The sequence below is a fragment of the Lissotriton vulgaris genome, chromosome 9 (genome assembly GCF_964263255.1).
Source record: "Lissotriton vulgaris chromosome 9, aLisVul1.2, whole genome shotgun sequence".
NCBI classification, from domain to species: Eukaryota; Metazoa; Chordata; class Amphibia; order Caudata; family Salamandridae; genus Lissotriton; species Lissotriton vulgaris.
Genome location: NC_141697.1, coordinates 474,509,632 through 474,526,097, shown reverse-complemented (window position 1 = coordinate 474,526,097; position 16,466 = coordinate 474,509,632). Strand labels below are relative to the sequence as shown.

Sequence of the window (16,466 nt, the reverse complement as noted above, 5' to 3'; positions counted from 1 at the left end):
AAAGGTGAAGCTTGACTTTGCAGCCACGGGGACCAGGAGGCGACGACTATCAAAGTCCGGAGGTGAGCTGTCCCACGACGGATATTGAGTGCTGGGGGGGTCAGTGTCCGGATTGGACACCAACCAGCCTTGGCAACTGCAACCCACACGGTCAGAGGAAATCAGCTTCTGTGAGGACCAGCAAGCAATGGAGAGTCGGGGCAAGTCTGGAGCAACCAGGAATGCCCACGGAAAGTTAGTTGCCTTCACAGGGACCCACAGGCAAACAGACCAGGGATCGCAAAGGGACCTCGAGAGGAATTACAAAATACCAGCCCACGGAACACTCGTGGAGTGTATGCCGGAAATCTTCGGTGGAAACGCTACTCGGGGTCATGCAGCCCAAAGCACCGCCTCAGGGGTCCAAAAAAGCATATAGTGCTGCAAATGTACGTGGTGCACAGACGAGGGCTATGGGCCTCCAGAATAGCTGCGAGCGCAGATCAACCTCAGAGACCACGGGAACCCACCTCCTGTGTTGCAGAAATCTTCGGAGTCCTCAGGAGTTTAGTAGATGAAAACCAGTCAGATGCGTTTAGGTGCCTGCCTAGCAGGGGTGTAACTCCTTTACTCCAAAAGAGATTCTTCAGTCATCCAGCGTCGTGCAGATGGTCGAAGTACTTGGTTTCTGTAGCAGAGTTTAGTCCAGGTAAAATCTAAAGTCCTGTAGTCAGGGGTTTATACTTTATACCCAAGGAAGGGGTGGGACAAACTCTGGGGACCAACATATGGGCGGGTCAGGACAGAGAGGTGTTCTTTGTCCAGTTTCGCGCCAGAGCAGGAGAAAATTGCTCCTGCAATCGGTTTGAGCTGAACTATGCACAGGGACACCAAATGTGCCCCCAGTGCAGACATCAAAGCACTCCGAGTGCACCCAAACAGCCCCAATACAGTAAAGCCTGTCTGGGAGATGGTCACACCTCCCTATGACAGGAAACCTATTGTCAAGCCTTTCCCTGCCGGAGTTTTGTCCAGCAGCAGGAGGGCAGACTTGTGTCTGTGGCTGGCAGCATTCATCTTGTGATGCCAGGGTCGAGAAAGCAGGTACCGGGTGTACCGGTGTTGTCATATTTCTCCCTCTAGGAGGGTGGAATAATACCTCCCCCGCCAGTGACTGGCGGGGAGGTATGATTCGACATGTTTCCTTGCAGCCGTTTTAAAGTTAGCATATACCGCTAGGTTATAATGCACTTAAGAGTATATGGATGGCTGCTTCAAAAACCACCCCGTAATATAGGTTCCGAAGGCTGCAGTGTGTCTCTGCTCATGCAGGAGCACCCTCTCACATAAAACTCAGCACCCTGTCTTCAGGATTGATAAGGCCTGCCATAGGGGTGACTGATAGGTGTATATGTGCAGTGATATAGGATAGATCTAGTGATCCTATATCTAAGTAAGGGGTGCATGCACCACCTTACACAGGCTGCTGTAGCAAACCTGTGGTGTCCTTTTGAATGGTCTCTCAGGGGTGGCATAATACATGCTTCAGCCCCTGGGAGGCCTCTGGGGTACCTATGCCCTGGGTACATAGTATACCATATACTAGGGACTTATAAGGGTACCCCATAATCAAATCTGGAGTGTACATAAAGTACATACATTCAATTTAGAGGAGAAAGCAGCTAGGCTGGGGTCCTAGATAACAGGATCCTAGCCAGACTAAGTAAAAAACAGTGAAACATCAGCAAAAAGTGGGGGTAACTATAAGAAGCAGATCCTACACTCCTACATTATTGTCAAATTAAGTGTAAAAGGGTGCTTAAACGTCCACATGTACTTTGGCTGAGACTAGAGCGTATAAGTTTGTGGTTTTGTGAGTTTAAGATTAACTTGGTGTCATCAGCTGGGTTGTATCCGGTAAGTATAAAGAAGATGACTTGACCAGGAGTGGGGTAGGCATTAATTAAATAGGAAATTAGTGATTTTATTTTTAAGCCTTGGGGGGGGGGGGGGGGGGGGGGGGGGGCGCGTCTACCTAATAAGAGAATGGTGACTAACAGATTGGTGTAAATGTATTGAGTTAAGCTAGGTCAGTGAGTTAGGCTTTTATCCATTGGAAAACAGTACTGTACGTTTGTTTTTTCAGTTAGTGTTTTTTTAGCAGCTGTTGATTGTCTAGGGTGCAGAGTGCAGCTGATAGGGCAAGGCTTACTGGTGCTGCAACAACAATTCAAGCCAACGATGTTTTTGAGGTCATGCCAGATGGCGATTAGCGCCGATTCCATGTTACCTCCTGCTCTTAATCCTATCCGCTAGACAGTTTGCAGTTTGTTTGCAGATCTAATTGAGAAGGCAGCCTTCTCTTAGTTTTTTTCCTTATGAATGGTCCATTGGCTATTGATCTGCATTTGCTGGGTCCTGCTGTTCAGTTCCTACTCCTTCACTATGAGGGTTTAATTCTAAGTTGTTTTCGGGTCGTTCTTGAAACTCTCCAGTGGATAGGGATGAGTTGATGATTGCTGTGTATGATCTAGCACCAGAGGTTTCTTTAAGAAGGCTTTTATATATTGTCAGAGGGCGAGGTGATAATGCTTTGTTTAAGGATTTGATCAGCCCATTTGTTTGTTTTATGCTAGAAGTTTAAAAAGGCACAGTGTAGTTGGAGTTGAGTTTGCAAGATTTAGCAAAGTTTTAAGTCTGGCCTATTAATGCCTGCTTTCAAGCCGAAGTAAACAGGAGTAAACCAGTTATTCCAGCTGAGACTGGGCGAATATTATAACAATAGAACAGTGTCTCAACCGGTATATCATACAAGGGGACAAAGTAATGTGTGCATCAATCACCAAGCACAGAAAGGGGACATGGGAGACCAAGTAGGAGTGGAAAGGTTGTTATTTGCATGTAGGAGCACAATGGACAACTAAATTGCAGTAACCATAACAACAAAATGTGCACTGGAAGTGTTACAGTGAGTAAACGGCGCAGTGACACAAGTGATAAGGAGAACAACGTGAGGCAGCGATAACAAAATAGTGGATCAACCGAAAGTATTTACAATCTCAACACATGATTTCATTATTAGCGAATGACCCTTAGGAAGCCGCACTATCGTAGTCGAGTCAACGGCGTTTCGACTTTTGTTAGCTTGAGGTCCTCATCAGAACGATGGTTACACGAATGGAAGTGTGCTCTGAAGGCACTCAGGAGGGCGTAATGATGACTGGGTGGTGCTCTAGGAATTGAATTGTGGTCCGGTGGGTGTTCGGCCCGGACAGCAGATGAAGAGAACCAGCGTTAATCCGTGGGGGTTTAGGGACAAATGAAACGTCTAACAGCATGTAGGTCGGGGACGAATAACGCCGGGTCTCTTCATCTGCTGTTCGGGCCGAACTCCCGCTGGACCACAATTCAATTCCTAGAGCACCACCCAGTCATCGTTACGCCTCCCCTGATGTGGAATTTGAACCACACTACTTGATTGTCTGCAGCCACTCATTGCTGCCACCCCACAGCGGACGCTCCCCTGCAGCGCCCACACAAGTGGCATTCTTCCCTTGTATACTCTCCTTCGCCCTTCTGAGTGCCGTCAGAGCACACTTCCATTTATGTAACCATTGTCCTGATGATGACCTCAAGCTAACAGAGGTCGAAACGCCGTTGACTCGACAATGCTATTCGCTGCTTCCCAAGGGTCATTAGTTAATAATGAAATCATGTGTTGAGATTGTAAATACTTTCGTTTGATCCACTATTTTGTTAACGCCGCCTCACGTTGTTCTCCTTATCACTTGTCACTGCGCCGTTTACTCACTGTAACACTTCCAGTGGACATTTGCAGGTGGTTGAGGCAGGCATTTGTTGTAGTGGTCTACCAAAGCATTGCAGAAGTTCTGAATATGTTCTGTGCCACTTGAAGTGGAGGCTGGGGAAAGGAATAGAGAAAGTATTCTGGACATCTCTTTAGTGAGGTGCATAAACTGTGTTTTGAGACTAGTCCTAGAGACTTCTGCTTATCTTGATATCTGTCCTGTTCATTCAGTATTATGTTTGAAACTGAAGTTTTTCATTCTGGTTTCACATCTTCCTATATTTTTCGTGGCGTATGGTTTTGCATAGTTTCACACCCGTGCCTCACTTTTTAGGTCTCTACCTGCCAATGCACTTGCGTATTGCAGCTCGAGACATATAGAGGTGCATCAGGAAAGTTTACCAAGAGGGCTTTGGCAGGCGGATTACGCACCGTGCATGTGCTCCGTGCACGCGCTTGCCATTTGCTCCCCGAGCCACGGCAGACCCACCACAGCAATGCCGAGAGCTTCAGATTTCAAAGGAATGCTCTCCCCCGCCCCCCTCTGCGCAATGCCAGAGCTTGCCACTTCACGCGCTCTGCAGAATCACCCTCCTCCGAAGACTCGTTTACAGTGCTCCCAGCCTATCTCGTGCCTGCTGCATCAGACTTCAAAGAAAGGCTGCTGCTCCCCCGCCCACCGCACTCGGACCGAACATATTTCAGCACGGCGACCTATTTGCTCCTAATAAATACTTGCTTTTTGTGTGCGCTTGCATCGTTAAATTAACCAGACTACTTCACTCGGACCAAAACAGAGGAAAGTGAGCTGCGACTAAGCAGCCTCCCACCCTACCTTATCCCGACATCCCTCATTCAGTCTCACATTCATTCATAAACATCAAAGCCATTTGCCAGCATCCACTTCACGCACTCCGCAGGTCATAAACAGGCCCATCTGCTCGTGCCCAGCCCCCCTCCCAGCACTGCCTTTCCTCTGCTCAGGCTTCAACTGGTGCCCGACATCGCACCCCTGCTGACCCGCGAGGCTTGTTCTCCTTCCCTTTCACTCTGTGTTCTCCTGTTTGTTCATCCTCGCTTTCCATTCTTTGTCTGCGCCCACACCCCTTTGTCATGTTGTTTCGTATTTATTTATGAAGTAAAGGGCATAGGTAAGTATAGGGGTTCTACTGCACAAAAAAAATGCAAAACCGGCTTGATCAGACGAAACTCGCCCCAGGGGGATGTCGTCGCTCTTGACAAGGGCAGCTGAAGAGTCGTGGTTTGTGTCTCTGCTGTTCCTCAACCGCAGGGGATTTTCCGCAGGTCTCTCTTGATTGAAGGGCGCACATTTAAAATAAAACTGGTGTTCGGGATTACATATTTTTTTTTTTGGTTGTAAGACTTTATTTGTAGTTGACAAATACACTTTACATCAATTGCGTGTATAAATGACATTTTCACACCTTAGTCATTCCGATGCTTGTAATACACAGCTATTCAGCCGACAACCTTCCGGTCCGGCAGCGGTTAAGAACATGGTGCATCAAACATTCCCTCAGTACGTACAGAATTAATAGTCTTACATTTTAATTATTTTTTGGTTTTAGAACATAACTATAGACTCATTAAAAACAGTAAACAATTTAGTAGGACTTCGATACACGGTCAATCGTCTATATCGGTGGGGCTTTACTGATGTACTATGCTATATTCTTACCCATGAGTTCCCCATGGTCTCTTACCATCACACCCGTATCCCTCCCAGCATCCCGTCCATGGGTATGTGTTAGTGTTCAAGCTCATCCTCTTCATCAGAGCTATCCTCTCCTTCTTTCGGCAAAGGTTCACACAGGTCACCTCTATACTTGTTCCAAGGTAGCCAGACCCTGTTCCATTTGCGAGGGTTGGCTCTTGTCTTATAGACCGCTCGCTCGATAATCATCAATCTGTCCATGTGTTTGCACCACTGTGCCAGTGTCGGTGCGTCTGCCGCCCCCCATTTTTGCGCTATGTCGCGCTTAGCCACCATCGCTCCTATCACCACCCACTGTTGTCTCTGTCTAGTTAGATCCGTCCTCCCCCACATATTCAATAAGCAAACCCTCAGGTCTGGTGTGAGTGATACTTCCAGTGTTTGTGAAACGGTTCTCCTAATTCGCCTCCAGTATTTGCTAATGATCGGACATCCCCAAAGTGTGTGTAGGAGTGTTCCTTCCTCTCCACAGCTTCTCAGACAATTTGGATGCTCCGCCCTGTGTATTCTATATAAGGTAGTTCTAGTGTAGTAGACCCTGTGTAGTATTTTGAATTGTGCTAGACGGAAGCGGGCCGATACTCCTGCGTCTCTCGGGGATGCCAGTGCGGCATTCCAGTCCGTTTCATCCATTTCTCCCAACTCCGTCCCCCATTTATCCCGTAATTTAATTAGTGGGTCCGGTAGATTATTTAACAGTTTTCGATAAGTGAGTGATGTAGCTCCTGTTTGCATATAATCAGTGAGCAGGCGATCTTCTAACGGTGATGATTCAGGGACTTTGGTCCCTGGTTCTATGGCAGTCATCAATGCATGCCTGATCTGTATGTATCTATATGTCTCAGTGGGTCCTAGGTCATATTGTTGCTGCAGGAGTGAGAATGGGATCACCCCAGTACTCATCCAGAGGTCTCCCACTGTGAAAATTCCTATATTGTCCCATTGGGTGAATCCTTTACTATGTCTCAGACACCCCAATGCTTTAGTATCCCACAGGGGTGTAAGTTTGGTTATTACGTCCCCCCCCCCCCATTTTAATCTAGCCTGCGCCTTATCCATAGTATTACCGTGTGCTTTGTCGGGCCTACCAGTTTTGTCAATAGACGTTTGTTATATAGTGGTGCCAATAGGCTGTGTGTTCCTAATTGAGTTCTGTCAGCCATATATGCTGGGTCATCTTGTGGTGTGTGGATCCACTGGTTAATCACTTTGAGTTGGGACGCCCAGTAGTATAACTGTAAATTTGGCAGTGCTATCCCACCGTCGTACCATCCACGGTTAAGTTTTATATGTGCCACTCTAGCTGGGCGCTCTCCCCATAACAAGCCTGAAAGGACTGCTGTTACCTTCCTAAAATAAGAGGGCGGGACAAGGGTCGGCGTATTCTCTAATATATATAAAAAACGCGGAAGTGCCTTCATTTTGAATAAAGCCGCTCTACCCAAAAGCGTCAGTGGTAAATTCTTCCAGTATCTTGCATCCGCCTTTAAACGAGTGAGTGGAGGTAGCAGATTCTGCGTAAAGTAGTGCGAGGCGTCTCGGGTGACATAAATGCCTAAATATTTAAACGAGGTGTTTGAAATGGTCAACTGGCAGTCGCTGGGTATATGCGGCAGAGGACCCCTCAGTTTGTAAACAGTTGATTTTGACCAATTTATGGTGTAGCCGGAGTAAACTCCATGCGCATTACACAGGTCAAGTAATATAGGGATACCATCGGCCGGATTCGACAAGTATATCAACAAATCATCAGCATAAAGGGAGACTCTGTCCTCCCAGTGTTCCCCCCCCCCCCCCCCCCCAACTCACCCCCTTTAGTAAAGGAGTGTCTCTAATGATAGTCGCTAGTGGTTCCAGAACTAACGCAAACAGCAGAGGGGAGAGCGGACAGCCCTGCCTCGTTCCTCTAGCCAATGGCATGTCGCGTGAAACGTGGCCATTGGCCGTCACATGCGCGACAGGTTCCGTATATAAGAGCTTTATCTACACAAATTTAGGGCCGAAGCCCATGTGTGCCAGAACTGCGAAAAGGTATGGCCACTCTACTAAATCGAACGCCATCTAACAGTAATTTCCCTAGCTCGGGCAGAGTGGTCGCGTGCAGCGCCGGTGGAATGTATACCGAGACCACGTGGAGTGGCTTGCCCTCCCACTGCCCAATCGCCACAGCAAAACGGCCATACTCATCGGCTCTCGTGGAATGCAGTATAAAGCGAGGCGCCTTTTTCATTAGAATACCCATTCCACAAGACCCGGAGGTAAAGTCCGAATGCACCACCATATTATATCCCCGTCTGTCCAGTGCTTTGCTCGCCGTCCCCACTAGGTGTATCGCCTGAAGAAGGATAAGATCTGGATTCAGTCTCTTAATACCCTGCAGGACCAGCCCCCTCTTTATCTTGTCCCCAAGACTTCTCACATTCCAGGACATCACTTGTAATGGAGGTATCGGACCCGTGCTTATGTTCTCATTTAGAGGAGTTGATTGGGAGCCGCGTGCCATGCATACCTATCAAGTTTAGTTTGTACATTTCAACATCTGTTTGCCATAGTACTTGGTATATACCCCTGTAAACTTTCCGTTCGCCGTGTTGCATATTGTTTCCCTGAGTCAAAGAAAACAAAAAAACCAAGAACCCCCCCCATGCCCTGAACAACCCCCCCGCCCCCCTCCCTGCCCCCCTGCTATACGGACTCAGAACCGCCCGCCCCCCCAACTTAGCAGAGTGCCTGTCCCATTCCCCACACCAAATACTTGCTCGCGGGGGTGAAGAGTCTCCGGAGCCGGCGGCCCCTCATACACTCCTTGGAAGCCCTCAGCCCAGTGTCCAGTAGCCGGCCCTCAGGCAGAATGCAAAATATAGAAACAAGATTCTGAGTGTCCTCTATGAAGATTAGTGTCCCCTGCTGGCGCCTTCCTCCACTGCATCTCCGTCTTGTGAGATTTCTTCCTCCGTCCTGTGAGACGTTTGCGAGCCCTCCGGGAGCCCCATATTTTTGTCCTTTTTCGATCTGTTGGATCTACGAGGCTGTGTCGCCGGTCTCCACCCATCGAGCCAGTCTCTCGCAAGTTCAGGAGTGTCAAAAAAACAAGTTTTATTGTCTGATACCACCCTCAGCCGTGCCGGAAAAAGCATGGAGATGGGGATCTCTCTCGCCCTCAGTTCCTTCTTGACCTCCAGAAATGTCCTTCTACGGCGCGCAACTTCCGCCTTATAGTCCGGGAAAAAGGCCAGAGTGGAGTTGAGGATCTTCACCGGAGGGGACACCCTAGCCGCCTGTAAAATGGCGTCTCTGTCCCGGAAGTTGAAAAGGCGAGCCAAGATGGGTCTCGGCGTCGCTCCCTGCTTAGGTTTACCCCCCCGGCACTCGATGTGCTCTTTCCACAGAGAAAAAGGCAGACAGTCCCTTGGGTTGGAGCCCTTTTTTAATTAGGTCCTCCATGTAGAGATCCGTTGCTCTAGCGCCTTCGGATTCCGGTACACCAAGAATTCGTATGTTCCGTCTTGAGCGACCTTCCTGATCGTCCAGCTTTTCACGCAATGTTTTTTTCTCTATCGCCAATTGTTGCATCTCCGTTTGGAGCTCAGAGACGTCCTCCACTAGGGACTTCGTGACCACTTCCATAGATTTCACTTTCTCAGACATTTTCTAAAAGTCAGCACGGATCAAAGTGATCTCCGTAGATATCGAGCCCACCGTGGCCTGCACTTGAGTCGGTGTCCTCATGACATCGTCCAGTGTCGTTTTCTGCACGTTCGCCCCGTCTGCCATCTTGCCGGCTGGAGCCGACTGGGAGGACGATGCCCCGACACTGGCAAATCGATCAATTCGGGTCTGCGTGGCGCCCCCTCTCGCATTCTTTCCAGCCATTCTTAACCCTTCGTACCCTAGAAACCTGACAGGGTATACTGCCCAATCGGCCAGGCTGTCGTGGGGTCCGGTATGTAACTGGGCGACACCTGTCTCTTCACGTGGACAGTGGGCCACCTGCTCCCTGCACGCACAGGCCTTAGCTTGTGATTCTGCAAGTCTTCCAGCGGGTCTGGTGCCGGTGTTATTAGGCCAGAGGTCCCACTCTCTAAGGTCGATCTCGATGGTGAGGCGACGGTGTTCAAGGCGGCCGATGCGTTGGGTACTATGCACAGAGATGGCGGACCAGTCCTTTGTTCTCCTTAAGTTTCGGTTTCGCTTGTCTACCGTCTGGAGGAACTCTCTTCTGATCGCTTGAAGTTTGTTTCCGTAAGTGTAGTAGAGGCTAGCGAAGACCGATTGAACAAGTCTTGCTGCTTCCGAGCTCGCGGGCCACTCTCCGGAGTGCGGTCGTGCGTTTCCGGTGGGGATGAACCGAGCCTCCCTCGCCTCTCTTCGGCCGATAATTCAGGACATGTCCCGGCTTCTTACGGCCGACCAGGCCTCTGGGTCGTCTCGACGTAAGTTCTGTCCCCAATGTCGGACAGGCTCCTGAGTTGCTGCCCCGGGTCCCGCCCGGTCCTAGGCTTCGGAGCCCTCCGTTAGAGCTTCTTATCTGCACGGATAAGTGGTCGGATATTAGGAGAGGCCGTCCGGTCTACGGTGCTCCTCTTTTAGGCTGCCGCCATGCTCGGCTGCTTGCCGCACCCCCGTTCGGGATTAATTTGGCGCATAGCTGCGTCGTTTAACATGTTACGTTTTGATGCACTATGAATGCTACGCTTTCGTTTCTGTATTGTGTGGTCCATGCTTATCCTTCAGCAAAGCTCGCCTCCATACAATAAGGATATTTATACCCTACATTACACCGAAAATGTGATTTTTACTTCTCACCACAACAGTCTCTTTTCAATACTTGTGTCTGTAGAACGTTCTGCTCCCCTCAATAACATTGACAATCATCCTTTTACTTCTGGGGAAATAATCCCTTGGCATCGTGAGTGAACACAATACAATGAGCCGCTCCAAAATTAAAAGATCGCCAGTAATGGAACACACCCATGATTTGCACACAATCACAGGATGCTTGAGCCAACGCCAGATTCGAACCTGGTTCCCCAGCTTCAAGGTCGGACCCTTTGGCTGTTAACGCCACATCTGGTTGCTGCTCCCTCCTTTCCTGTTCCTCCCTCTTTCCTCCTTATGTAGTCACTCAATCTAGGCACACCTCCCTCTTCATTTGCCAATACTTATGTATGCTTTTTATGTGCATATTTGTGTGCTCATTTAAATAGTAAGCATAGTTTGTTGCGTACTTTTCAATAGTATTATATTGCTTTACAGGAAATGATATTTTATGTCTGTGCACTTATCTTTTCAACTGCTTCTGTCATAATGCAACACGTGCTTCTTTGCTAAACTTCTGTTAATTCTGTCGTCAAAATACAGTACTCCAGGGTATTATATACGTATTTGCTGTATGTGTTTACCTATTACATTCAGTTCGCAGTGGTTTGTTTTTGAGGCGCAAATTCTGTGCCCCTGTAATCTACATCTGCCATGCCTTCCATTAAACTACAATTACATGCGTCACCTCTGCGCTCGTGCAGCCTCTCATAAGCCTTTGCATCAATTTAAAAGTTAGTACCTCCAACTCCACCCACCAACTCCACCCTCCAACTCCAAAACGAAAAACTAAATCCACCTTCCAAAACCAAATGCACCCTCTAAATCCAGCCCACACTCTATCTATCGCCCTCCCTCCCTCTATCTATCGCCCTTCCTCCCTCTATCTATCGCCCTCCCTCCCTCTATCTATCGCCCTCCCTCCCTCTATCTATCGCCCTCCCTCCCTCTATCTATCGCCCTCCCTCCCTCTATCTATCGCCCTCCCTCCCTCTATCGCCCTCCCTCCCTCTATCTATCGCACATACACAGCATCACTCGGGGGCACCACAGCATCACTTAACGCCACCGCATCACTCGTCGCAACCACATCACTCGTCGCCACCACATCCTCAATCTGTGCAACCATTCAACAACTGGTTCAAATATGTACTCTCAATGTTTCAAACTTTATTACAAATGTCACAAAAAGATGTTATGTTCTTGGGTTTTCGTCACAATAAAATACACTGAACATAATCTTCACAAAAGTTATTTTCAAAAGTTTAAGCTATTGCCATTATAAATTACAATAACTTTTATTTAAGTATTATTTTAAAAAAGTAAGTCATTGTTATTTGTAATATCAATACATCTAAGTCACGTAAATACAAAACATGTTGCATTACAAATGCTATAGGTGTCACATTTGCAAAAATTAAAAAGTATTGGCATTGTAAATGACAAAGCTATTAATTTCCCTATTTACAAAACCAACTCATAAATAAAAAATGTGTCATTTACAAGACCAATAGCTCAAACTTTCCTAATGCGAGACCTATTGCATTGCAAATGCTTGTTCAATGAGGTCATTGTCATTTTGTTGTGGTTATGATGGACGCCACTGTCAATTTCTTTATAGTCCTGCCATGGTTTGAAGCTTAAACAGAGCGGTGAAGGTTGCTTGGAGAGGGTTTAGGTCCCGTGTCTTTCTAGGGTCTAGTAATATACACATTGTAGGACTTGTTGGTGGCAATTTTACCTTAAGAAGTTTAAGGTTAAAGTTGATGATGTTTCCTGGTAGTATTTGTTGTCTGTGATTGAGGTTAGTTCTTTTCAGGTAAAGGTGGCATTGGGAAGCAGTCTGAATATTCCCCTTGGTGATCAATGTTTCCTCCTAGGACTCCTTCATGTGATTCCCTCTGGTTGGTATAGCAGTAGTGTTGGAATTGCAGATTTCTTCTGCCTATTTTGCCCTGATGAACATCTGTCATTTGTTGCCTGGTGCTCCGCCACAAGAAAATGCTTCAGTTCATGTAAAATAAAAATTTGATTTGCTAGAAGTGTTATCCGCCATCTCAGATTGGCAAAAAAATTGTGCATGCGTCGTTCTATAGGCTTGTGCATGCATGGTGATGCATATCATTACGGAAAATGATGAGACCAACAGTGGATGTCATCACTCCTTTTTGAAGTCTCTCCTATGCAGCGGTTGCGCTGTTACTTCGAGACATGCTGTATTCAGGATATGGGCATTACGCTTTGCTTATGTTCTGCTCATATGTGATTTGCCAACAGATCTCTAGATGTTGAGCTGATGCCGGGGCTCGTATCCCCAGCTCCTGAGTCGGCTGCTCTGACTGCTGCACCACATCCTCTCGCTCTGGGGATAGCATGCTACAGAATATGAGCCTGAACCGAAATAAAGCCTGTTTTCTACTACTCACCTTGATGGCTTTCCTCCAAAGCATACCCCTCCCACCTCCCGACACAGCATATTTATTAAGAGTGTGGCTTTCACTTTTGGCCTTGTCTGCTTGAAATGTTGTTTGTTCTGCCCCTTATTCATTAATGGCGCAGCAATCACTTAGCTTTCGTCCCCGGATCTAAGTCGTCATCACACTAGTCTATTTGTATGCAGCTTACAACCCCCAGGAGGCTGATTATCTCACTGCTATCTAAATACTTAGACTCCACACAAAATATTTGTTTTTTAATACATTCGGGCCAAAATACCTTATTTACATTGAAAACTGGTAACACTCGTAGGATACTGAGTCTCCATAAGGAGATTCAAAATGCGGGGATCTTAAAGTAATCATTAAATGCCTCATTATACCACAAGAATTAGATGTTTTTGGTACGTTTGTGATTGCGAAGGTTTCCTGTAAACAAGAATACCTCTGGGAGAAGCAGCACACCGTTCCCCAGCAAAAGGCATGCTCGCAGTGAGGCTTTCAACTCTATTCCAAAGTCCCCTGCTTTACCTGTTAATTCACTCTATTGCAAAAAAAAAAAAAAACCATAAGTTAAATACATTACCATTAGTATTGCCAATAGCTCTAATTTTCACAAATGCGAAACCGATTGCATTGCAGATGCTTGGTATGCGATTAATATACATTTTGTATTTTAATCTGAAGGCGGAAGGTTGCCAGTTCTTTATTGTGTAGTGGATATCTAGGTTGTGTGAATATTTTGTAGTCACTGAATTGTCACGTCATCGATTTTGTCTGCTTCATATTGTCTCATGATACTAAGTGTTGTGTAGCAGCTAATTATTTCTGTGCAGCTTTCACATAACACGATTTGATACGTGTTGATTACTCGGCGTTTGAATGTTCTTCTCATTGCAAACTATCTCAAGTTCGTTGGTTTTTGTACATTTGATATGAAACCAAGTTAAATTTGATATGAAACCAAGTTAAATTTGAAATGAAACCGAGTTTCATTTTTCTGCAAGGCACATGCGGCTTTGCTCGCAGATACTGCTTTCCTCAGGTTTGCCTATGTCTAGTTAAGGGTCGGTGGTGGGACCATGCTGTATCCCACCCTGATTCATGAAGGGAGCTGATGCAGGCGTCTAGCGTGGCCCTAAAAGTAAAAGCACGAGCCGATCATTCACAAGATGTGCACCAAAATCACACCAGGAATATCAAGAAAAATGCTCCTAAAAATACATCTAAAACTCAAATATTTCTTAGACCGTTTGTAAGTGTTTCAGGTAACGCATTTGATTATATCGGAGCTTTGGGTTACATTTTTGAAGTGGTGTGAGGATGTGTAGTGGCTAACTTTGCAGGACACATTAGCACTCCTCAAATGTTTGATGGTGAGTACACTATTTTACACCAAGAGTGAAGTTTTTTTTTAGCATTTCATTTCCCCAACATTTTACATAAAATTCCATTCATATATTTACCTGTACTCTCATTCATACATACCTGCCCTAGGTGAAAAACAGTATATTTTACAGCACCAATAGCTCTAACTTTAAAAAATGCAAACCTATTGAATTGTAAATGCTTTTTTTCTGATGCTATACAAAATCGGCTGATGCTAACCTGAAATGATTAAAAGCAGCCCCTGGCACATGTTTTTCCTCTTATTTGCGCTCATCAGAAGAGCAAAGCTTTTTTTGTCCATTCAGAAGGGGCACCTGGGTTAGGTCAAAACCAAATTTCGACGAGCCCTTTCTAAATCAGTTGTTCATTGGGGGTGTCAATTTGAAGTTCATAGAATTTGTACCAACAGTATATATTTGTCTGATTGGGTATTTTCAGCAGTTTAGCAAATGGTCTACAAGCATTCGAATCATGCGTTAATGTTACAGGGGCCCCGTCTTTTAAGCATCTTTTTAAAATTCTAATGATTAAGCAATGACGTGATGAAAGGCTGTCATGCTGTATATGAACCTTTAGAATGCTGTCTACTCTACTCAAACTCTATGCTAAGCATCGGTCTTTAGTCATGAGTATACACCTAATCAATGAGCATGTGACAACGAAAAAATGCACTTGTTTTAAACGTTTAGTTATTTTTTCCAGCCTCGTGAGGGAGCGACTTAAAAAGGAAGTCTTGACGCTGAAGGAGCAAGCACCTGATTTCCGGCCAGGTCTGGCAATTTTGCAGGTACATATGCTTGATTACTGAAATCTCAATTTTGGAAGATCATTTTACCCCGTTATACATAAATATTTGTGTATCCATTTGGGTAGTCGCATATTGGCATCTGATTAAAATTGAGCCTTATGTGATGGCTCCCTGTGTTGTAAATTAATAGCGTGTGACTTATGCCGAAATGACAGGATTTGTGGCCTCACGGTGCAGGGAAGCATCTCCCCTGTGTCTCGCCAAACAACTGAGACCCTATCAAATTGAAACCGGGAACCATTGGGTGGACAAACTAGCCGGCATGTTTTAAGGTTACAAGTAACTACCCAAAACCTCTTCAACATTTATGTAGCTCCTGGGGAAGAGGAATGCTCTCACAAATTGTAGAGGAAAATCATATGGATAAACGAGGCTGCCATTTTGCCATTTCCGGCTTCATTGTTGTTCTTCCCCACAACTACCTCCCATGTAAAAACATGTCTGAGAAACCAAGGGAAGGGTCCTAGTTACTGCTCCTTTTGCTTTATGGGCACTGGGACTTTAAGCCCAACATCTGCCAGGGCAGTTGAATTTACCTGGAAATCCTTCTTGGATCTACATTGCCATTATCCCTGATCATCTGTGGCATCCCAGGATGCGGCCATGGTCATAGCTCTTTAGGTCTCGGTAATATCCGGTCGGCAGACCGGATGTCCGAGAATTAATGATTCTTAGTGGGGCTATTTGTCCCACCTCTATTTTAGCCTCTCCCCCATTGGCTGGCTTCCTAAACAGAGGCCAGCCATTGGAGGAGAGAGCTGTCCCTCCGAATAGGCTCCGTCTTTTTCGGATTCGGGGGAGTGATTTTTTGCGTTCTTTAGCCCTGTGACGTCAGCTGTCACTCAGAGCGCAAAAAACACGCCCCCGAATCTGAAAATGGCGGTGCTTTTCTTCATGCCATTTCGCAACGACCGCCGCCCCAAGAAGTCGCCGAGTCCTCGCCCCTGCTGCTGCATTACTGCAACGGAGCTCATCCCAGGACATCAAACCCGTTCACTTCACTCTAGTATACTTTGGTTTGCTGAGGAGCCAGTGCTTGGCTTCCTGTTCCTTGAATCCACGCGCCTTCCCTCAGTTATCTGCCGGTTTGCTGTCTCTAGCCCCTTCCATCTGTTTCCAGCGTTTATTGCCTTCCCTGGTTCTCCGTCCTGGGTGTGCAAGCCAGTGTTACTGCACTCCTTATCCTAAAGCAGTCGTCTTGTTCCATTCCTCACTGCCGTTTAGGAAAGGTCACGGTGTCTGTGTTTCCCGTATTCCGCAATCGCGTCTTGTCTTACCTTGCCCCCTTTCATCGGAGCAAGCTTCCGCTACACATTCTCACTTGTGCAACCTACTGCAAAACCAGGAATTTTTTTTATTCTAAATTCGCCTCCCCTGGTTCTCCGTCCTGGGTGTGCAAGCCAGTGTTACTGCACTCCTTATCCTGAAGCAGTCGTCTTGTTCCATTCCTCACTGCCGTTTAGGAAAGGTCACGGTGTCTGTGTTTCCCGTATT

The 16,466-nt window shown here is 46.6% G+C and overlaps 1 protein-coding gene across 4 annotated transcripts in view; it reads left to right on the top strand.

The window, feature by feature from the left end:
- MTHFD1 (methylenetetrahydrofolate dehydrogenase, cyclohydrolase and formyltetrahydrofolate synthetase 1) overlaps positions 1-16,466 on the top strand; it is a 347,252-nt gene that overhangs the window by 19,037 nt on the left and 311,749 nt on the right. For all 4 annotated transcript variants that reach the window (XR_015299949.1, XR_015299948.1, XM_086937931.1 and 1 more), the window contains exon 2: positions 14,867-14,951. Coding sequence is in view for 2 of the 4 variants with exons in the window: in XM_086937931.1 (XP_086794057.1) it covers positions 14,867-14,951 (85 nt within the window). In the remaining 2 variants the exon portion in view is untranslated. The remainder of the gene's footprint in view (positions 1-14,866; positions 14,952-16,466) is intronic.